The sequence below is a fragment of the Ziziphus jujuba genome, chromosome 4 (genome assembly GCF_031755915.1).
Source record: "Ziziphus jujuba cultivar Dongzao chromosome 4, ASM3175591v1".
Taxonomy (NCBI): Eukaryota; Viridiplantae; Streptophyta; class Magnoliopsida; order Rosales; family Rhamnaceae; genus Ziziphus; species Ziziphus jujuba.
Genome location: NC_083382.1, coordinates 26,290,773 through 26,313,210, shown reverse-complemented (window position 1 = coordinate 26,313,210; position 22,438 = coordinate 26,290,773). Strand labels below are relative to the sequence as shown.

The 22,438-nt window shown below is 34.1% G+C and overlaps 3 protein-coding genes across 11 annotated transcripts; 2 read left to right on the top strand and 1 right to left on the bottom strand.

The window, feature by feature from the left end:
• Positions 1–1,465: 1,465 nt before the first annotated feature.
• On the top strand, positions 1,466–2,984 carry LOC107416960 (uncharacterized protein At5g23160-like). Its single transcript, XM_016025510.4, has 2 exons — positions 1,466–2,102; positions 2,187–2,984. The coding sequence occupies exons 1-2, from the start codon at positions 1,827–1,829 to the stop codon at positions 2,760–2,762; spliced, it is 852 nt and encodes a 283-aa protein (XP_015880996.3). The 5' UTR covers positions 1,466–1,826; the 3' UTR covers positions 2,763–2,984.
• A 5,440-nt stretch (positions 2,985–8,424) lies between these two features.
• Positions 8,425–14,110, top strand: LOC107416954 (uncharacterized). Of its 4 annotated transcripts, none has more exons than XM_060816347.1 (5): positions 8,425–8,550; positions 9,761–12,248; positions 12,443–12,556; positions 12,641–12,818; positions 12,897–14,110. In XM_060816347.1, exons 2-5 carry the CDS (start codon positions 9,769–9,771, stop codon positions 13,089–13,091), a joined length of 2,967 nt encoding a protein of 988 aa, XP_060672330.1. In that variant the 5' UTR covers positions 8,425–8,550; positions 9,761–9,768; the 3' UTR covers positions 13,092–14,110. The 4 variants fall into 4 exon arrangements, with proteins under 4 accessions (XP_060672330.1, XP_060672329.1, XP_015880989.3 ...); XM_060816346.1 differs by lacking the exon at positions 8,425–8,550 and adding an exon at positions 8,668–8,790; XM_016025503.4 differs by lacking the exon at positions 8,425–8,550 and having other exon boundaries at positions 9,303–12,248.
• LOC107416964 (G-type lectin S-receptor-like serine/threonine-protein kinase At2g19130) lies at positions 9,897–17,030 on the bottom strand. Of its 6 annotated transcripts, none has more exons than XM_060816353.1 (2): positions 14,117–17,030; positions 9,897–9,913 (listed from the first exon to the last, which is right to left on the bottom strand). In XM_060816353.1, exon 1 carries the CDS (start codon positions 16,601–16,603, stop codon positions 14,117–14,119), a length of 2,487 nt encoding a protein of 828 aa, XP_060672336.1. In that variant the 5' UTR covers positions 16,604–17,030; the 3' UTR covers positions 9,897–9,913. The 6 variants fall into 6 exon arrangements, with proteins under 6 accessions (XP_060672336.1, XP_060672333.1, XP_060672334.1 ...); XM_060816350.1 differs by lacking the exon at positions 9,897–9,913 and adding an exon at positions 10,999–11,139 and having other exon boundaries at positions 14,117–17,029; XM_060816351.1 differs by lacking the exon at positions 9,897–9,913 and adding an exon at positions 11,376–11,392.
• Positions 17,031–22,438: the final 5,408 nt, after the last annotated feature.

Genomic DNA, 22,438 nt, shown 5'->3' with positions numbered 1-22,438 from the left:
TTTTGTATCCTAATTATTTTGGATGAAACTAATTTTAGTTTTTTTTTTGTATTTTAATTATTTTAATATTTTTATGATGTTAGTCAAGTTTTCAAAAAATTAAAAATAAGCAAATTAAAAAATAAAAAATAAAGGGTGATGCATTAAAACGAACAACATCACATAACATATTTGGTGACAGAGTTTTTCCACCTTTAGTGACGTTTTTCGAAGAGTTTCATTTTATTGGCTATTTTTAGTGACGCTTTAAAAAATAGTCGCTAAAAGATTTTTTTTAGCGACTGTTTCGTAAAGTGTCCCTAAATGTTAAATGAAATGAGTCGCCAAAAATGGACAATCAAATTTGACTCATATGTTGAAAGCGTCGCTAAAAATCTGATGGAAAATCTGACAGCATTTGACAAATGCATTTCTAAAAATTTGATAAAAAATTTGATGCATATGATAAATGTGTTGCTAAAAATCTGATAAAAAATTTGACATTTAATACATAGGTCACTAAAACTCTAATAGAAAATCTGATGCATTTGATTAATGTATCGCTAAAAGTCTAGATGCATCGTCAAAAACTCAAAAAATAGATGACATTATTAATGTGTTGCGTGTTGTCTTATGCATTTAGCAATAGAACGTTAGACGATACTGCGCAATACGTCGGTCTTTATTTTGTACGACGCATTAATTGCATCATCTATCAATGTGATTCTAATAGTATTTTAACATTATATTTATTATAACCGAATATGTATGTTGAGATATGTCTAAGAACAATTCTCGGTGGAGTAGCTTGGACACATCCAAAGCAACTCGAGAAAACGATAGCCAAAGTGATATAGAAACATGTTGAGCAATGTCATTCGTGTACATTATTATATTTAACTTTTTAAAGCTCAAATTACAAGGACATAATTTGAAGCAAGGATGAAAACCAAAAGAAAAGTATAACTCGTATTAATAATGGCATGAAAGACAAATTGGACTGCAGCTAGCTTGACTTCCATTCATTTTGATCTTGACTAATTCAGATAAGGCAGAACTAGAGTTGGCTTTCATATTTAGACAAGACGCACTCAAAGTCTTTGCTACAAGAAGCCAACATGCTAAAAAGAAAAACAAATCAATAATGACTTATATGTTACAAGTACTAAATCAATATTCTTAAAGTTTGTAATTAACAAGCTATTAGCTGAGAGTAGAAAAAATTGAATGGCGTGTTTTAGAAACCTATACGTTCTTTTTTTCTTTTCTTTTTTTTTTTCCCCCCCTTAATGAATTGAAACAAAAAGATGCATTAAAAATTTTGTTTTAATTTCTTAGTTGTAAAATTTTCATTCTAGACCTTACAAATACATTTTTGAAATCGTTAAATTTCTAGCCCCACTATCCAATCATACAAATACAAAATTACAAAGCAAATTTAAATTTAATGGACCTCTATAAAAATAAAATAAAATAAAAGGAAGTTATATCCCCCAACCTATCCCTCACGGAGAAAGCACCAAAAGGGCTGTCGGCTCTCCACAAAGACCATTATCAAAATCAAGAAAATAAAATCAAAAATATAAAAACGATCCTCAAAAAGTGTTACTTCGTGCGAGTGAGATAAAACCAGATAAACATACAAACCCACTAGTTTGTCTGCCGGCCCTTTACCTCCAAATCCAAAGTGAAAAAACAGAGGGTCTCTGTTTCCTCTGTTTGCTCCACCAACTCAACTACCATCATGTGTAACCTTCGATTTCTTCAAAACGCCATAATAGCAAATACCATTATTAAGGCTTTAAATTACTAGCCGTTTTTTTTTTTTTCCAAAGTCACCGACAACAATGAAAACCGTTTCAAGGAACAAGTTTTTACATTGTTTTAGACCCATGATTGATATGGATGTTATGCTCGACTCCAAAAGCGTTGTTGATCGATCGGCTGATTTGGGTTGTACCTGTATCACCCCAGAAAACCAAAAGGGTATGAAAGTTTCGCCCACTAAATCTGCGTTTTCGAATAGTGGGTGTTCGATGAATTCGGAAAACTCCATAACCCTTCAACCTCAGAAGCGGAGCTTTTCTCGGGTCATTAAAGCTGTGTTTTTCGAAACGATTTTGGTTAGCTTTCTAATATTTTTTGATAGTGATTTTTAGTTTTTGATTCGATGATTCTCAATATTTTCTTATTTCTTACTTTTTCAGGCAAAAAGAGTTCGTGATAGAAAAGGGTCTCGATCAAACATTATGTTGTTGTCAAAGAGTAGTAGACAAAGATCTTCGGATTCTGACAGTGACGAATTGATGAATTTGTCACCGGCGAACAGCAATTTCCAATTCCAAGAGATCGAAACCAAAATGGGTCTGTTCCATTCATCAACGTCGTTATCAAATTCGACACCGGAACCCAAAATTTCATCAAGAAATTCGGTGAAACAAAAGTTGGAAAAGCAGAGGAACCATCAACATCGGGAGCCTGAAACGAAGTCTGAAGAGACAAATAAGCGTTGCTCTGTTTTAAACTCTGGTTTATTTTTGCTTCTCATTAGCCTCACGGTCACAGTGTTGTGGGGTAGGATCTGTGCGATACTTTTCACATCGATTTGGTTCTATTTTCTTTCATGTTGGTCTCCGGAGAACCTTCGGTGTCGGCGGACGGAAAGTGTGAGAAAGTGGCCGGAGGAGAGAGAATCGAAGGGTTACAAGAAAAGGGTAATAATGGAAGGGCTGCTCCAAAGGAAGCATAGCAGTAGCAGAGATAGCATTAAAGTTTTGACGTGAAAATTCTTTGTTTCGTGCTTGATGCAGCTTCCTCTGGTTCGCAAAATTAATAAATTTTTTTTTCTTTTTTAAATGAGCCACAAGGAGACAAGCACGTGAGTTTCTTGTAACTTTGTTCATTAACATTTCTTGTGGTGGTGGGGGAGAAAATCAGAATGTTCTGTTTTCCTTTACTTGCTAGTGTTTCCCAGTTTCGTAGTAGTCATATTTAGGAAGTGTAAACTTTTTTTTTTTTTTTTTTTTGGATTAATGCTTTGATTTTGGTGAATATTCTTACACCAAACGTAACTGAGACGCTTGCTTTTGTTTAGCTTGGATGGTTCATTTATATATCGTACGAGGATAAGAATAAACTAATGGAAGTATCAAAAATAAAAAAATAAAATGATTAAACCAATGAAAGGTACAGTTTACATATTTCACTTTTTACCCAAAAAAAAAAAAGAAAAAAAAGTTTACATATTTCACTATTACATTAATTTTCCCCCCTTAATTTGTACTATGCTTTTGGCTTCAGTGATGCAATATATGTTTGTATTAATTTTTTTTCCTTGAAATATGTTTGTATTAATTTATATATATATATATGTAATATAAAGACGAGTAGATGAAGTACATACTCAAAATTTGAGAAAGATATGTATATTCCCTTTAAATCAGTTTTGTGCTTACAATTTTGGACTTGGGAATTCAAGGAAAGAAGATTAAAAAATAAATAAAAATCCTGAAAAAATAATAATTTGCTTAATCTTGTATTAGTTTTTAAGATTAAAGAATCCATTTAAAGGCTAAAACAACTTTTTAAGTAATTAATGTATAAATGAAGGCTAAAACAACATCTATTTATATATTTTTTCACACACATTTTTTTTTTTTTTTAATTTTGCTCCAACAAGTACTAACAATTTAAATATTATTTTTTATTAATTAATTTTCTTTGATGGATTGCAAAAGCCAATCATAGTAGCCTTACCAAAAATTCACTACCATGTGTTGCCACGATTACCCAAAATTATTTGCCTTTCTCTGCGCAATGGATCTTAAGTCGAACCCATATAAAATATATATATATATATATATATATATTTGTACTGCAAATTAAGATCAGTTTACAGTTAATGGAAAACTTGTGAATGATTCTCTAGTGGAAAATCTTTCGGAAGCATCAAAAGTGGCTCGGCTGATTATGAATGCAATGAGGTTTGGGGCAATGTATTAAAAAAGATGGTTGGATATTTCATTTAGCTTCTGAAATCGTCCAAAATAAATTAATTATTCTAACTGTCCCAAAGGGACTTATATGATTGGCAAATTTTATTTGGATATATACAGGAGAATCAATCATGTTTTACTCCTATATTTTATTAGATGATGTATCATTCTAATGGAGAATCAATCATGTTTTACTCCTATATTTTATTAGATGATGTATCATTCTAATGATTTATAATTTGTACGTCTCTTTTCCATAATGTATATTTCCAATATATATATATATATATATATATATAACGAACAAAAGGTGTTATATGATTGATAATTATTTCTGAAAAAGCCACTAGAATATAGTTTTTTTTTTTTTTTTTTTTTGTGGCTGGGGTTGCAATATTTTTCTTTATTTAAAGCCGGTCCAAGATATTCCAGAGAAAGAACAAGCTAGAAGTTTGAAAATGCAGTTAAATTATGAACGCGGAGCGCAAACAGGGCAAAATATAGGTGGCCAAGGACTATGGTAGTGCCTCGCGGCCAATTAATATATGATATTGACAGTTTTTATTTTATTTTATTTTTATAAAGAATGGAACGAAATAAATAAGAATAGAAATAAAAACAAAACAGAAAAAATCAGTCGTGGAAAGTTGCTCTGAAAGATCTTATCTTTTAAAAGATGTCGAATTAATAAATGCATTAAAGAAAAGCATGCAGTAATGCTTTAACACCTTAACCACAAAGACGGTTGGAAATTGGATTTGCATATACATGGCCAACATATTAAAAATAATTGAAAGGAGGTCGAATTACTTAAATGGGTGTCTGCCACGTGTGACTGGTTGTTGTTTGAAAGTTGAAACAAACGATGACCTTGTGAAGCTTTAATAAATATTTTATTTTCACAGTATCATAAAGTTCTTAACCGTGCAGTTAAAATCCGTTTACAAATTAAATTCTCTTCATTCTACATATACCTCCTAGTTTCGTGCTTGTCAAATCATATATCTTTTCCTCTGTCAAGGACAATACAAAGTTGTAACTTTTTCGTTTCTTTGGGTGCAGGGAGACGTATAAACAAGAGTAAGATAAGATGGTAAAGGTTTTGTTTTGTATAATTTCTGAAAATGTTGTTTCTGCTTTTTAAGTTCAATAACAACTATTAAGGTTGCTTATACAGAATTCTATATATTTTAAATACTTTCAATAATAGATATAAATTGTTATTTATATAGTATAAAAATTAATATTATTTAAATATAAATATTATAAATGTATAATAATTTTAAAATTATTTTCAATGTTGCATGTATATAAAATTATTAATAACTGTTAATTAATTATATATATTTTATTAAATTTTTTTAAAAAATAATTTTTTAAAAATATTTTATTTTTTAAAAAATTTCATAATATTTAACTTAATTTTTAAAATAGATATTCATATTGATAATGTTTATACTGCATTAGTTTGATATTTATTTTACACATTACTATAAGAAAGTAATTTTTTAAAAATATTATTCATATTGCTTACATGATATATTTATTTTTACAATACATAAAATGCTCTTAAAAGAGTTTATCCGAAACAAAATTAAAAAATGGAGTGAAGAAAGGTAAGCAAGCACAAAAAAGTGCATTATTAGACACAATAGTTTTTATAATATATATATATATATATATAAGTATATTTCTTTCTCTTTCAATTATTTTGCTTATGGATGATGGATAATAGTAGATACAAGTCATGGTGTTAAGAAAATAGGTAAAGTTAGGGTCAATTTTACATTGATATTCCCAATAATATTTGGATAATTACTTTAAAAGTTTGTTTTTTATTTGAAAAAAGAAGAAGAGACAAATGTATAGTTTAAGATAAGGACTAAGTTTGTTAAAGGCTAATAAAACTGAGCCAAAAAGCATAAAAGCAAAAGCAGCAGTACGTATATATATCCCACACGAATAAACATAATGTATAATTTTGAAGGCCGGTTAATCAGCTTTACATTTCAAAAAATAACTTTAGTACGGACATTTTAGGTTTTCAATTTTTGAATATTTTAGCCATATTTATTCTATTGATTGTATTTAATCCTCCATCATAAAAGTTTTGAATGCTTTACCAGTAGGTTTGGACACGTAGTTATGGTCAAACCTGAAAGCATTTCCTTCATAGCTAAAAAATTAAAAAGCATTTACAACTCATAATTTAATATTTCCCTTGAAATGTTGATATGGGGATTAAAGGCATGCCTCACCGAATTGGTTAAGAAAGATTGAAAAAATAAAGTGGCCATGCAGGTATTATGCGGTTTTATTTTTGAAAACTACTAAGAATAAAGAAGGTTAGGAAGACATTAAGAGAGAGAGAAAGAGGTGTGCTTTTATTGCAAAAGTTGTAGGAAAAAAAGAAGAATCTCACTCAAATTTAAAATTAACCCAAAAAAAAAAAAAGGGGTTAATTTAAAGGTCACACAATAATTCCTTTTTGCATGGAACACTAACATGGGAGCACTTAATAAGACGGTACGCACCCTGGACATGTTTCTCGACCTACCCGACCAATATTGACAGTTGAGGGAGAGTGAGGTATCAGTCCTTATATTCACAGGTTGCTTGAGAGTTTGGGTTTTGAGTTTTGTCGCTCTCCTTCTAGTTGTTCTTATCTTCAAAATTATGCATATGGTTTTGGTATCTAATTTATTTATTTATTTATTATTATTTTTTTTTGGGGGGGGGGGGGGGGGGGGGGTTGTTTGTGTTCTAGTATTCTATTTTCTATTTTTATTTTTTCATCATCTGTATAGGTTTCTAGATGAGAAAATTGTATTTGTATATAATATAGATCAAGGAACATGTACCCATATGATACAAAGAATTTGAGCCATCCGATCAGATGTAACATGTTACCACACACACAAAAAAAAAAACAAAAAAACAAAAAAAAGAAAAAAAAGATGCAACAGTTCGTAGGTTTTGCAACCTTTGAGATTGGAGGAAATCATCAACTTTATCACTTTTGTTTTGCTTTTTTTTTTTTTTTTTTTTGTTTCTTTTTTTTTTTTTTTCTCTTTCCTGTCGTATATTTCTTACCCAATGTTTTTTTAGTGATGGTTTCTATTTTATTTTTTACATTAAGAGTCTATAGACTATAGAGTCCTAAGAGCACCAGCAATTGTTTTAACCATTGTTAAAATCTTTTTTGCGATATAAGAAGAAATAGATAGTTATTTATTTATTTATTTATTTTAAGAGAAAACCTCTTCAATAAATCTATGTAAGGATTCTATCAAGCTGTGAGGAAAAAAATAAAAAATAAATAAACACAGGTGTTTAGTTGTTGGTGGCTTAGCATAAAAAGCTATTAAGGCAAAGCAAATATTTAATTACCCTCTTATTAAAAAAAAAAAAAATCTATTTTTAACCAAAAAAATTGATACACATTATTAATGATTGGAATTTAAATAGAGCCATTGGAGACTAACTTTGGTTTTGATTGTTTATTACATATATATTTATGCCACATAAACAATGAACCCTTTCAACTTTTATATCATACAAATAGTAATTTTTTTTAATCATTTATAATAATTTCATTTTTATCCAATATTTGGAAACCATCACCTTAAAAATATAGAAATAAATGACATACCAACAATTTATAAAGCCATTGATACTCTAATTGTATCAAGCACTGCAAATAGATTTTTCCATTTGTTAATTGTAAGTAGAAAAACAGTGGAGAGATAAATATGGGCTGGGCCTGATGGGTGCACACACTCCCAAACTATGTTAGGTTTTGGACTAACATTTTGGGCTCAGGCCCTAGGATTTGTTGAAGGTCTGTTGTCCATGATTCGATATAAATCCCCAAAACTTTAATTACTAAAATAATAAATAAAAAAAAGAACAAAGCTTAAATAAAAGAGCTATTTTTAAAAAATAATAAAAGAACTATATTATTTTTTTAAACGAAGAAAAAATGAAAAGAAGAACTATGTTTTTTACTTTTTTGAAATAATAAAAGATCTATGCTATGTTCTCGTGAAAAAAAAAAGAAAAAAAGAAAAAAAGAAAAAAATAACTAATTTATGTTTGCTTAATGATCATCAATCAACTTTCATCATGATGATGATGATATTAATAATCAATCAACGTGGTTACATATATATTATTGGAGCTGTGTATTTTATGGATAAAAAAAACTTTTATAGATATTTTTGACCAATAATATTAACAGTTGAATATATATTGATTGGTACATGAATAATCAAAAATTGCAAAAAAAAAAAAAAAAAAATGCAGATATATATATATATATATATATAATGAATGGTTTAGATTTACTACTTCCGTCCACATGCCAGTACACAAAGGCTTTCAAACTATTAATATTATTATTATTATTATTTATTCAAGAAGAAAACCGCCAAACAGGCGGTAAAAAGCAAACGTTGCCTGAAGCAAGCTTTAAACCCCAAATCAACCAACCAAAGCTTTAAACACCATTCTTGCTTTTTCATATTCCCATTCATCGCGCGCTTTCTCTCTCTCTCTCTCTCTCTCTCTCTCTCAGGTACTTTCATAAACTATAAAGTACCAGTCGAATAATTCCTTTTTTTCTTTTTTTTTTTCTTCTTTTTTAATCATTTGCCATGTCTTTCTTTCAACATTTTCTTTTTTTTCTTTTTCTATAATTTGATCTGAAAACAATGTCTGTTCTTGCTTTTGTCTTATTGGGTTTTGTTTGCTAGGTTTCTTTGATTAAGTTTTGAATTCTTGCTTCTGCATTGCTTGTATTTCTAGTCCATAACAGGTACACCACTCTGTTTTCTATACTTCATCCTCTCTCTCTCTCTCTCTCTCTCTCTCTCTCTCTCTCTCTCTCTCTCTGTCTCTCTCGGGTTTAGTTAAGGTTTATGTCAAATATTTTATTTGAAGTGCAAGCAAAATTTACAGATTGCTTAACGGAGAAATTTGGGTATTTATAGATTTATCAGTTAGGTGTGTCTTTAATTATACTTATGCTTGTAGTTTCATTTTCCATTATACTTATATTCTTGGGTTTGGGTGAATTTTTGTGTTAATTTATATAAGGTTTAAAGTGACAAACAGCAATAATTTAGTAAAGCATATTAATAAAAATTATTTGGGTTAATTAAATTTGCTTCCATGTGTTCTTAATTTTATCGTCAAGAGTCCTCACGTTGCTATAATCTATGTTTATCTATAAGAGGAGTCTAATATGATGCTCATATTTCATATAAATCTGATGAAATTACCGAGCATATTGCATTATGATAAAATAGAGAATAGAAAAAAAAAAAAAAATAGAAAGGGGGTTCTTAGAAGGAGTAAAAGGGTGAATTTCAATGGTGTTATGTTCATAGATTAGCACAATGGTAGAATCTGTGAATCTTACAAACCGCTGATGCTATAAGACGTAAAATCATATGTTCGATATTACTGGAATGTATAGACTAGCCAAGGCTAATAGCAAAATTGTGTCCAAAATTTACTTTATCCCATGCCCAACATATTTTTTTTCTCAACCAAATTATTGCTTCTATTTGGAGTTAATTACCATCTTTTAGGCTTTATGAACCATATTGCTTTTACTGCAATCATGGGATTTTGACTGAGTACTGCATGTATAATGTCCTCTAGATATCACATTCATGGGATTGACTGAATACTTTGTAACAAAATAAGTTTTATGGGAAAATATGCTTGTGATTCTTCAGGTTATCTAGATCATTTTACATCTGATGACTTTGATATTACAGAAGTTTATATGGAGCAGACAGAACGTACAACTTTACCCAGCGTGAAATGTGGTGAGGTGTCAAAATCCGAAAAGCATTTTCATGGTGAGACTTCTAGTCCTGTTGGTTGTCCCACTGTTAGTTTAAACATCCAAGCCTCTTTGTTACCTGATCCTTCAACCACAGAGAAATGTGTTGAAAATTTCTGTAAGAGGAAGAAAACGAAGAATACGAAAAAGAAACAGAAAAAAAAACGTGAGTCAGCTAAAATGTTGTATGATGAGATAGTTTCTGAGGCAGGACGTAGCGTATGTACTACAGACGATTTAATGACATCTTATCATTCATCCAAGGCAGACGTGAAAAATCCTGCTTTACATTGTGAAGCTGGAAAGTGCAGAAAGAATGGCTTTTCATATCCTGGCATCACTTCTCCATCTGTATTGAATGTGACAAGTGATCAAAACTGTGAGAAACTTCCTAAGGCTTCGCATGTTGGTTTCCCTGGTTGTAATAGGACTTGTGTACCAGCTAATTTTAAAAGCTGTAATGGTGGCTGTGGAACTGAAAATATTTACAAGAATTTGAATACAAGCAAACGAGGGCCAAATGAAGTAAGCACCAACAGCATTTCTGAGAAGCTTCAGGGTAGTGAATTTTCTAGACACGCAGATTGCAGTAAAGTTGGAGATTGCAGATATAAAAACACCAAAACCAGCAGGTGCTGTTACATTGTCTACAATGTTCATGATAATTTTGCATCTCATTCTTGTGCAATAAAAGAGATTGTGCGTTGTTCTCATAATGTCAAGGGAAGTAGGCATTTTGTCTGGCAAAAAAAGAATGCTAGCTCGGCAGAATTACGAGGAAAAAGTTATAGTTATCACTCTTTTTATGGTCATGGCTACTTACCTGGTCCATTAGTTTGCTCTTCTGTATCCACCGCTGCAGCTCATGGCACTAATAGAATGAGACAAGTAGAGCCATTTATGTATGGGCGAAGGTGGAGTAGAGTATTGAAAGAACAACCGCAATCGGCTGCTCAACAGGTGTTGAATTGGGACCTTAAGAGACATTTCTCATCAACATGTCATTTATGTGACTGGGAAAGTCGCTCTGGAAAATCAAAAGCAGATTTGACCAATTCATTTACGCATGAAAAGTACGACAGAAAGAGAGATACAGGTGCAAAGTTTTTCGAGCTCTATGATAAGGATGCTATATCACAGAAGCATTTGTCACATATACCTTTAAAATTACCACATTACAAGAGCAGATATACTGCAAGAAACTTTTATGGGAGCCAGCATATTGAAGGTTTACCAAATGGCTCTCAACTGTACAATTTGAGGAAGATTCCAAGCAGGGAACATGTATGCCATAGGTCTTCGTGTGTTTCCCTGCAAAGTAAACCATGCTCAGAATTTGAATTTCATAGAAACATTGAGTTTAGACAAAATTTTACTTCTGGAGCAGCTATATGGAAATGGATTCCTGTTGTTAAGGGACAGAGAAAGCTGACAGAGAGGACTGGTTCTGCTGGTATGTGCAATGAATTTAAGGATAACTTTCTCGTTTTACATGACAGGATAAACGATAGCCCTTTGGAAGGAAATAAAATTCCTATTTCCTCATGTACTGCGGTTTGTGATCCTGAAAGCACAAGCTCAATATCCAGCCAGAAAACAAGCTTAGTTGAAAATGCAAATCAAAATTTGTATCATGCTGATGCTGCTAGAGGTCATGAGGATGAATGTCAATTTAATAAGGCACCAGCTAGAAGACTAAAGGATGCCCATCAAATCTCAATTGGCTCACAAGCTGCATGGGAAGCACTAAATACTGCTTATAAGGAATTGGCATCCACGGATATTCGGCTTTCAACGGAATGTTCACTTGCACAGGTTGAAACACTTCTTCATTCCGCTGCTCCCATAATTTCTTATTCAACTGGGCATAAAAGATGTGACATTTGCTCGTGTAACAGTTTTCTTTGTGAGTACCACATACCGAATTTACCACTCCGTGCTGTTTGGAACTGGTATGAGAAACCAGGAAAATATGGATTGGCTATCAAAGTGGAGAACTCTACAAACCTAAATGCTATTCAAACTGATTCAATTTCGTTTCATTTTGTTCCATACCTTTCTGCCGTTCAGTTGTTTGGGTACCCTGAGCTCTCCAAGCGCTGTGTTAGAAAGAAAGAAGTAATCGATGGTGACATTTATGATGGAGGAGAAGGAATTGGACCGGACAACTCATGTTCCAGAATGTTGCCCAGACATACCTCAGAAGCAATGGTTGAGCTGAATCATTGTGAGGCAGGAGATAAAAATTTTGCTATGAACTTTGAATTGGTCAAGGAGCCTTTTATTGCATCTAATATTGTCGCTGTCAATGGAAGTGAAGTTCTGGATTCTTGTTTACTGGCCTCCCCCACTGATAGCAAGCTAATATTTGAGTTTTTTGAATCTGAGCTGCCGCAACATCGAAAGCCTTTTTATGATAAGTATGCTTATTCATGTCTTTATCATGACTTTTGCAATGCATATATGATATCAAAGATTATACTCATCTTATAGAAGCGTGCAATCATATAGATATGTACAATTAAATTGTATGGATCCTAACTAATGCAATCATTTTGTGTTATAGCAAGTGTAGGAACTGCCTAACTTTGAGTTGCTTTGTAATTACTTGCAGAATTCTGGAGCTAATTGACGTCAAAACTTCCAACTGTGGTGAGTACCAGATTTGCTATGGAGACCCATCAAAACTAGATTGTATGAATCTGCAAGAATTGCATCCTGCATCATGGTGAGAACCATACCTGTCTATGCTAGCTACCAGCTTTAAATCAGAGTTAGCATATTACTAAACCATGATTAATTTGACTTCCAGGTTTTCAGTGGCCTGGTACCCTATATACCGAATTCCTGAAGGGAAGTTCCACGCATCATTTCTTACTTACCATTCATTAGGACATTTGGTTCAGAGACACATTTTAGGTGATTCTCAAGAAAAGGATATATTTTGCATTGTCTCCCCTGTGTTGGGATTGGAAAGCTACAATACTCAGGTGTGTGAAATTTGGGAAATTTCCTAATTTGGTATGTGAAACTAATTTCTTAAATTGCATCAAAATTTATAATTGCAGGGTGAATGCTGGTTTGATCCTAAAATATCCTCTGATATATTCAATGGTTCTGCAATTCTCAAAGAAAGGCTTGAAACACTCAAAGCAAATGCATTACTCTTCGCCAGAGGTCTTGTTTGGAAAGATAACGTCATGGAATACAATAAGCAGCCAGATTATGAGTTCTTTATATCTAGAAAAGCCAATGTGGATTAGTCCTGCATTTTGATTTTCTGACAAAACCATTATTAATAGACTTATTCGAGTTACCTACATGAAGAAAGAAAATTTCAGATTCCATCCACTGTATCTTAGTATTCAACAGCATTAGGAAATATGTAGTGAGGCTGCCCAGAGAGAGTACAGAAATAGAACTACACAAGTTCTTAATTTGTGTTCTGACTATATTGGTATAATTGTGTTGTTGCATTTGTTATTTTCAAATACCATTTTCTCATGCTTTACGAGTGGTTTGCTTTGCCTTTATGAAGAAAACAGTTTGTGATTTGTGAAGAACTTTCAGCCTAATATGTTGTCTTGCCTTTCTCGGAGCCCCACAGGTTCTGTTTGTTTAAAGAGAAAAAAAAGGTCCTAAAACGGGAAAAAATACACATTTCAATCGTTACATCTCGAGAATCCAGCCTAGTTTAAAATTTTGAGGCCTAAATGTTTAGCTATTTTCCAATTCTGTTTTCTGTTTGTGTTTTCCCTATTTTCTATTGTGAGGAAGATTCTATCTTTCTTACAGCGTGGCATGTCACATGTGTTACATAAATGTGGATGAACATTTCTAGAAGCACTTGGTCACAGTTTAAAAATGAAGCCAGTGATGGGAAATTTGACTTTTAGCCTTGCCTAACAAAGAGGGAGTTTGAAAACTCCCATTAAGGCAGGGTGGGGCTTTGATTCACTGACAAAGGAGAGCAATGATTGGCCTCCAAAATTGGTGTCTCATTTTGCCGTACGTCTCAATTAATCAAAACCAAGTTGCTTAACATTATTAAAAACATAAAACAAAAACAGCTGTATGCAAAGTGCTACAACTACTATCAACAATAATATCACAGATTGGATGCTAGCTGCTGATGAATATATGAAAACTTTATCAATAATAATATCATATATGAAAACTATATATGAAAACTTTAAGCTATGTATGAAATCTTTTCGGTGATTTCAAGATTGCTGGCCTGAAAGAAATATGAAAAATGTAAAGGATTATCTAATTTGATTCAGCTTACTTAGGACAAAGAGTTCTTCGAAGAGGTTGTGCTCTTGGCTTGAGAGGAAGCAGTTGATGTGTTGCTGCGAGTCTGTGAACTCTGGCTTGAGGATGACTCTGTGTAAAAGATTACATTCTCTTGGTCGTCCACAAAAACTTGGAGAGATCTCGGAACCGGAGGCAGGTTCACGTCTATCACCCCCTCAAGGATTTGAACTATCTGACCCATTGTTGGCCTGCGATTTTCATCATCTTGAATGCACCAACAAGCCACTCTACAAACTCTAGTAATCTCTTCTACATCAGCATTCCTTTCCAAACTTGGGTCTAAAAGGCTAAGAACATCACCACCATCGATTATTACGCTTGCAGCCCACCTTGGGAAAAACTTAACTTTGCCATCCTCAGATTGCTCCGAGTTTCTCCTTCCTGATACAAATTCAAAGAGCATCATTCCGAAGCTGAAAACATCAGCTTTTGCTGTTATGGCTACTCCTGAAATCCACTCAGGAGCAAGATAACCTCTTGTCCCTCTCATGGTGGTTAAGACCCTGCTGAAATCCCTTCCAACTAGTTTTGCCAGGCCGAAATCTGCCACTTTCGGTATAAATTGGGAATCCAAGAGAATGTTTTCTGGCTTGATGTCACAGTGTATGATGCAATCTCTGCACTTCTCGTGGAGATAATACAATCCTCTGGCTGTCCCCAAAGCAATCTGATATCTTGTCTTCCAGTCCAAAAGATTGGAAGTCTTCTCCCGGAAAATGTGAGAATCTAGAGAGCCATTTGACATGTAGTCATACACTAACAGCCTTTTTGCGCCTTCGGAGCAGAACCCGCGAAGCCGAACAAGATTAACATGTTGGATTGTCCCAATTGTGCTAACCTCCGTCCGGAATTGCTTCTCTCCTTGGCTAAAACTTTCAAGCTGTTTCACTGCAATTACGGTTTGGTCTGGCAAAGTCCCCTTGAAAACAGAACCAAATCCTCCTCCTCCTAGTTTCTCTGAGAAATTCTTTGTTGCATTTTGCAGATATCTGTAATCATAGGCCATTAATGAACCCTCCACCGTTTTTCCTGGTTTGACGATCTTCTTCCTTCGTCTCAAAATTACAAACACAATTAGGCAAAGGAAGACTGATATCCCAACAGCTGAGCCCACAGCAACACCAATAATAACTCCATTTTTCTTCTTAGGATTTGGTAACTCCGAAGCTGCTAGTCGAACATAGAAAGTTCTTCCAGTGCCGTCATCTTCAGAGAGTTGCTCCAGATCCAAGAAATCTCCTATCCAAATCAAGCAGTCATTGTCATCCAGAGAATAAGCGGTGCAAGAGCAGTTGTTCAAGCAGGTTGATTCGCATTGAGCAGCACTCCCTGCTGATAAAGATTGATTAGGCAATGACATGCTAGTCAGTTGTAAGAATTTGTCCCTCTCACCGTTACCACCACCACTGGTACTGTTGTTCCCACAGGACTGCAATGGGGTTTTCCTCCTGCACCCAACGGAATAGTCTTCTATATCCCAATTGCTCTGTGACTTTGGCTCAAACCCAGTCACACAATTACAGAAAGGCAAGGACTCCTCGTTGCAGTTTCCATATGCACCACAATAAGCATAGACTTCACATTGCTGTCTTGGTTGTGACCAAAACAAATTCCATCCATTTCCTAGCCAATTTTGCTGCTTAATCTGTCCGGAGACATCCATCAGAAAACGAGATGTTGTTGAATTATCTTTAACAGAATAAGTGAAATATTTTTCAGTATTATTTGAAACAAAATGAAAATCGTATATGTAGTTCAGCCTCATCTCAGGGACCCGATCGAAAATCTTAGTGTTTTCGTTCCAAGGTCCACTGGTCCAATATTGCACAGACCCGTTCCACAGAATTTTGTACGAGTTGTCAGAGGTGTCTAGCTCAAGAGAGAAGAGTCCAGGTGCTGGATCTTCCGAGGTCCTCCATGAAATCAGACGCTGGTTCTTCTTCGTTATGTTGTTGTATCCAAGTTTACTTCCAGGTAACCATGTGTGAGCAGGGTGGTCAAAACTTTCCCATAAAATTCTTCGGGAATTATTAGACCCTTCTTTTAACACAAGGTTTCCATTATCTTCAAGAACGGCTTGTACAGAGCTTGAGCCACTTGAACTCACATTTGTTGACCAAATTTGGATTTGGGATTCATTGAAGAGAACTAAATTACCGTCTGAGATTCTTAACACAGAAGAAAATCTATCTGATACTGGTGTCTCTCTGTTTGCCACCCAAACTATGGTCCTCTCGGAAATTCTTTTGTACCACATGCCTATGTAGTATTTGGAAGAATTAACTGGTTTGAAGAATCCCAGTTCAAAAATCTCACCAGCTGAGACAATGGTTTGGTCACCGGTGAGGGTTTGGTTGCCAGAGATTCTATCAGCTCCATGACAGATATGGGTCTTGAGAAACAGGCAGAGGAAGAGAACAGCAAGCATGAATCTTGGGTCGTCCTTCATCATATCCATGGCTGCCCAAAAAAATTTGCAGAAAATCAAAGCCACTTTAACATATATACTATGTAGAACTCACGAAACTGATCGAGAAAGAAGAAAGACGAAGAACAATTCGAAAAAACAACTTGTAGCCCAGCTCATGCCAAAACTTGTTCAAGCGCTGCTTCTTTGTCCCATCAAATTGTATAAGATTTTTTTAAATTGAGATTTAAGAAAAAAAAAAATCGAAAATATTATTTCTCGGTGTAGCTATGGCAAATGTCATGTTGAGTCATCTTTCTCCCGTTGTCCTGTCGTCACGGAGTGAGTGTCAAAATATCAAAATCCCACTTCAAAAACAAATAAAAAATTCATCATTATTATTAATATTATTATTTTTTGCTTAAAACAATTCATCATTATTAAGCACAAGCAAAATGGGTTGTTTAATAGGCATGGCTACTTTGGTTCATATAAGATCAGGGTGAAAATACTTAAAAGCACCTCTCTTTTACTCGTTTAGCGTATATGTGTGTGTGTGTGTATATATATATATATATTATTAATCTTGGTTTCCACCATTAACGAAAAGTCAAAAAATAGGCACTTGCTTTCGAATTCGACTTGGCGCAACCAAGCAATATCTTGTAGATCACCATTTAGAGGACGTCACTGTGTCGAGGTTTGATAATGATTGGACCACTTGCCGCCTGAATTGCTTTGCACGCGGCAGGAGACCAAATCACATCCTCTTAAATATCTCGGCATTAAGAGGCTTCACCTTTGGATTGTAATAGAGGCCAATAAATCTTTTTTGTATTTTATGTGTGGGCTTACCAACTTACAATCACGACCGTTCATTTTGTGAGCCTGGTATTATCTTTATATTTATATAAAATTAAAATTACTAAATTATTTTTTCTTTTTGTTTTGTTTTAAAAGAAAAAAAAAAATGGAACCAAAAGTTAAAACATTCGAGGAAGAAAATCTGTCTCATTAGATACATACGTGTCGTGTTGGAAAACCACATAAATCTCTGTCTCGATGTTTTATGCTATTATTTTCAGTTGTTTGAGATCGTTTTCATAATGGGTCTTGGGCCTCAGATAATACCAAATGAATATTTTTCTACTTTTGAAAATTAGAAACAAGAAAAAATATATATATATATATGGGTGTAACTGTCGGGTCATTCACTGCAAGGAAATATGAAATATCTCTTTGCAAAAAAAAAAAAAAAAAAAAAAAATTCATAACCGTATATTTATTGTTTGATCACACAGCTTCAGATTAGAAGAATCCACCTTGACCAGCTTTCGAATTGATGGGACTCTGAGTCTGCAAAATATATTATGGTCATTTGGTGAAATTTATCACCAAACCCACCATTTTCTTAAGTTTTTAGACCATCGGCAATTGTAGATAATAATATTTGTTTATATAAAAATATTACAAGTTGTTGTATGTATATTGTAATCGATTTCAATGAATTGAAATTAAGATGGCAAATAATAATGTATGCCTCTCACTCGGTTTCAAGTTCAACCCAGCCCATAAGGAAACAGATTAACAGTCCGTGTTTAATATATTTGATCCATTGAATTCTTATAATTTTCATTCAGTTAAATTCTTGTTATAAATAGACTGATTTAGTTGATGAAATTTTCAAATTCAAGGCCATTTGATCATTCTCCATAATAAAACTAATAAATTTACTTTCAATTTTAAAGAGGATATATTAGTTCTAACTGATAACAAACAGTTGAAAAAATGATTGGTGATTATTGGGCTCTTCTCTTTTAAAAGTTGCATCAAGGGGTCGTTTGGTATACAGTATTATATTATATAAGTATAAATTGTATTGTATTGCATTATATCGTAATATATTATATTATATATATACTGTATTTGGTATAATATTGTATTGTATTTTATTATTTTTTATTTTATAAATTATTACTATTAAAAAAATAATCATTATAAAAATATCATATCTTCCAAACAGGGATTGTTTGGATAAATAAACTATAGATGGAATCTTGGTAAATATATACATATATATGTATATATATTGAAATAGGTAAATATATATATATATATATATAATTTTTACACTTTTATTTATATATCTATAGTTTTAACAGGAAGGAAATATATATATATATATATATATTTTACTCTTTTATTTATATATATGGTTGACACTATTTCTGATTTCCTCTTTGCAGAGGGTCAATTCTCTCCCTTCTCAGATTCCGCCATTAATATCCTTCAAGCACTTTCAGACCACCCAACAACACAGCAAAACCAAAATCGAAGGATGAATCTCATTCTCTGGAGCAAATTTCTTCTGGTTTTTTCTCTTCTTCACCTCCTAGTCAGCAATTAGAAAATTTGAGTCTTTGTCAGAACCAGACAACAACAACAACCCAGTTTCAGCCTCTTGAAAATAGAAATCCGAATTTGGGAAATGGCTATGGGAATTTTCTCTGTTCTGGATGCTTTGCAGGTGAAAGATGAAGAATGCCAAATGGGTTTCGAGAATGCTTATTATACTCATCATCAACAATTTGGTCCTCATCAAAAAATTGAGAAGCCTCACTTGCAGAGATAATCAACCGGCTGTGTAGTTATTGGGAGGAGAGGTGGCATATTGGATTCGATTTGTTTCGTATTAGGTAATACAAAGAAAATCAAGTGTATTACTAATACGGTACGGATCAGATTGAAGAATGTGGAAGGGTATTAGATAATAAAATATCTTCCACCACCAAACACCGTACTAGATACTACCTCTCTCCTAATACACATCAATACAATGTGCCAAACATACCCTAAACGATGAAGTATAGCCACAAATGTAGTTTTTGGCAGCTTGTAATATTCAACAGTTTAACATTGATCTATACCATACTTTCTCATCATGTAAAACCAAAGCCATGACAAGCTAGAGACCAAGCTTTCCCCCTCCCCATCCTTCTTCTCTTCATGGAGAAAACTTCCACGGTGATTTTCTCTTAGGAGATCTGCCATTCTTCCATTCTGGGAGTCCTTTTCCCTCTTTTCCCCCACCATTACTTTTGCATCTGTCTTTGCCCTCTCTTGCTTTCCCCTTCCCCTTCCCCGTCCTTCTTCTCTTCATCGAGAACCCTAACATTAACCTGGTTGCTCTTCACGAAGCACTGAAATCAATCACTCTACAACCAAAATCCAATCCAAATTCATTGGTAAATCTTAAAGTGCTAGTTGGCAAAATTCAAACTTCCCAAAATTTCAATCGTTTCACCGTTTTAGAAATTATTACGAAAACATGGAAATTGGGAGGCAAAGTTCAAATAGAAAAGTTGGATGAGAATATTTTCAAATTTTCTTTTGAACAAGTAGAAGATAAAAACTTTATCTTTAAAAACAGGTTGTGGTCACTCAATGGAGCACATTTAATTCTCAAGGAGTGGCCGAATTCCTTGGCCTTATCAGAAATCTCTTTCCTTTTTTCCACATTCACCATACAGATACATGGCCTTCCTCCTTTATACCTTCATGAAGACATAGTGGTTTTAATTGTAAACCGACTCAGAAAATTTCATTCAGAATCTTGTAAATGGAAGTGTGTGGTAGCATAGAGGTACCTTCGTTTTCGGGTAGATATTGAAGTAGAAAGTCCTATCCCGACGGGATTCTTCCTGGAAAGATCAGAAGGGGAAGAACCTTGGATTCAATTCAAGAATGAACGCTTAGAAGACTTCTGCTACAAATGTGGATGCCTTATGTATATTCCTGGGAAATGCCCTCTCGATTTACCAACAATAATTTCCATAGGATCTGGAGTGGTGGCATGTTTTTATGGTTCTTGGTTGAGATCAGAATCACTGGGGAGTTTGTTCTTTGTCAACTCACCCATGGAAGTTGGTGATCAGAGCCAGATCAATAGAGGGAAGTAAATTTGCGATATCAATGAGCTATAGTTTCCAACATGTATTGGCGTGATGAAGCAATTCACCATAAAATTTTGGAACTCGAGGATCAAGAAAGGAACGACGGAAGCCATTGTTAGAGCATTTTGGAAATTGAATATGACAATGTCATGGAAATGTGTCTTGAATTGAATACATTAAGCCTTACTCTTAAAAAGCACGATTCAGAGCTTGAAGAAAAACTTAAAAAAGCAGTCTTTCAGAAATTAAAAACCCTAATTTTAACATTATGGGCTTGTCCAGCTAGGCCACAAACATAATTAGGTTTATTGCAGCCACAAAAGCAAGGGAAAAAAGAGTAATAGGCCAATTGCATACTAATCTACTTGAACCGCTTGGACTAGACGTCCCTTTGAATAAGAGGTCTTCAGGTATTAAAGATTCTAACAATTACAAGGCCTTATCCCTTAAAGCCCATAAGCATCCTGCCATCATAGAACTGGGAAGGCCTTCAAAAGAAATCTGTAGAGTTGTAGAAGCCCAGGATTGGAATGATAGTAATAGGATCGGTAATGGTACAGAACCCTTAGAGCCAAGTAGCCAACTTGAATCTGTTACTAATTTGCATCAATGCAATTAGGAGGATCACTTATCAAAGCACCAGATAGGAAGTCAAGATGACAGAGAAGAGGATGCGCCAACTCTTCCACCTAGTAGAGAAGAAGAGGAATCTTTACCTACTCACTCCTTTATGCCTACTAACTCTAGACTTCCCTAGCCTCAGAATAAAGTCCCTTCTCATCAATGGTTTTGGAAGAGGGAAGCCAGAAGAAAAGCTCAAATCCTAATAAGAGGGGAAGAGAGCTCCTCATCCAGAAGACATTTGGACTTTCAGTTGGCCGAGGAGGCGGGCCTTATCATGCCAACCCCCCCCCCCCCTCCCCCCCCCCCCCCCCCCCCCCCCCAGCCATAACGTTTCTATCATGGAATTGTAGGGGCTTGGGGCATCCAGATATTGTCAAAGTTCTAAGAAATATTATTAAAAGATATAATCCGAATTGTGTCTTTTTTGTGAAATGAAATGTGACAAGAAAAGGTTAGAACAAATTTGCAGAAGTATGGGATTTCAGAACTCTGAAATTGTAGAAGCAAAAGAGAGAGCGGTGGGATTATGTTTAATGTGGTCTGAAGATATTAATTTGGCCATCTCTTGGGCTTCTGAATGAATCATCTATGGGGATATTATTGGAGAAGAGAGGAATCTTATTTGGAGCTTTGTTGCTTGCCATGGCACTCCTTCTCATGGGGATAAGAGAACTTTTTGGAACCTTATAACTAACACAGTCCTCAGTCTAAACAAGCCATGGATTCCTTTTTGGGGATCTCAATGCTATAGTCGACAACTTGGAGAAATATGGAGGTCGACATATATGGAAGAGGAAGCTTTACCTGAAATAGGATTTATTGGAGGCCGTTTCACTTGGGATAACCATCAAAGAAGGCAAGCTCTTATAAGAGAAAGGTTGGACAAAGCAGTAGCAGATAATGGCTAGCTGGATTACAATCCTCATGATGTGGTGAAACACTTTCTCTTTGAAGGATTGGATCATCGTCCCATTCTTATTAGATTGGATGGGGAAAAACCAAAGCTGAGAAGACTGTTTAGATTTTTGAAAGCTTGGACTTCGGATGAATTAAGCCGCTACATGGTGGAGAAAGCCTGGAATTCAGAATGGCGATCTGGGACTGAAAGCTATAAGCTTAAAAGAAGTCTGATAGAAACAACAAAGGCTTTAAAAGTTTGGAACAAGAATATTTTTGGGTTGCTGATCAACAAATTCAAAAATTGGAGCAGGAATTTGTAACCATACAACATTACGACAAAAGGGATTTTGCTAGAGAAGATGATATCTTAAAAAAGTTAAGGACACACCAAACTAGATGGGAATCCATT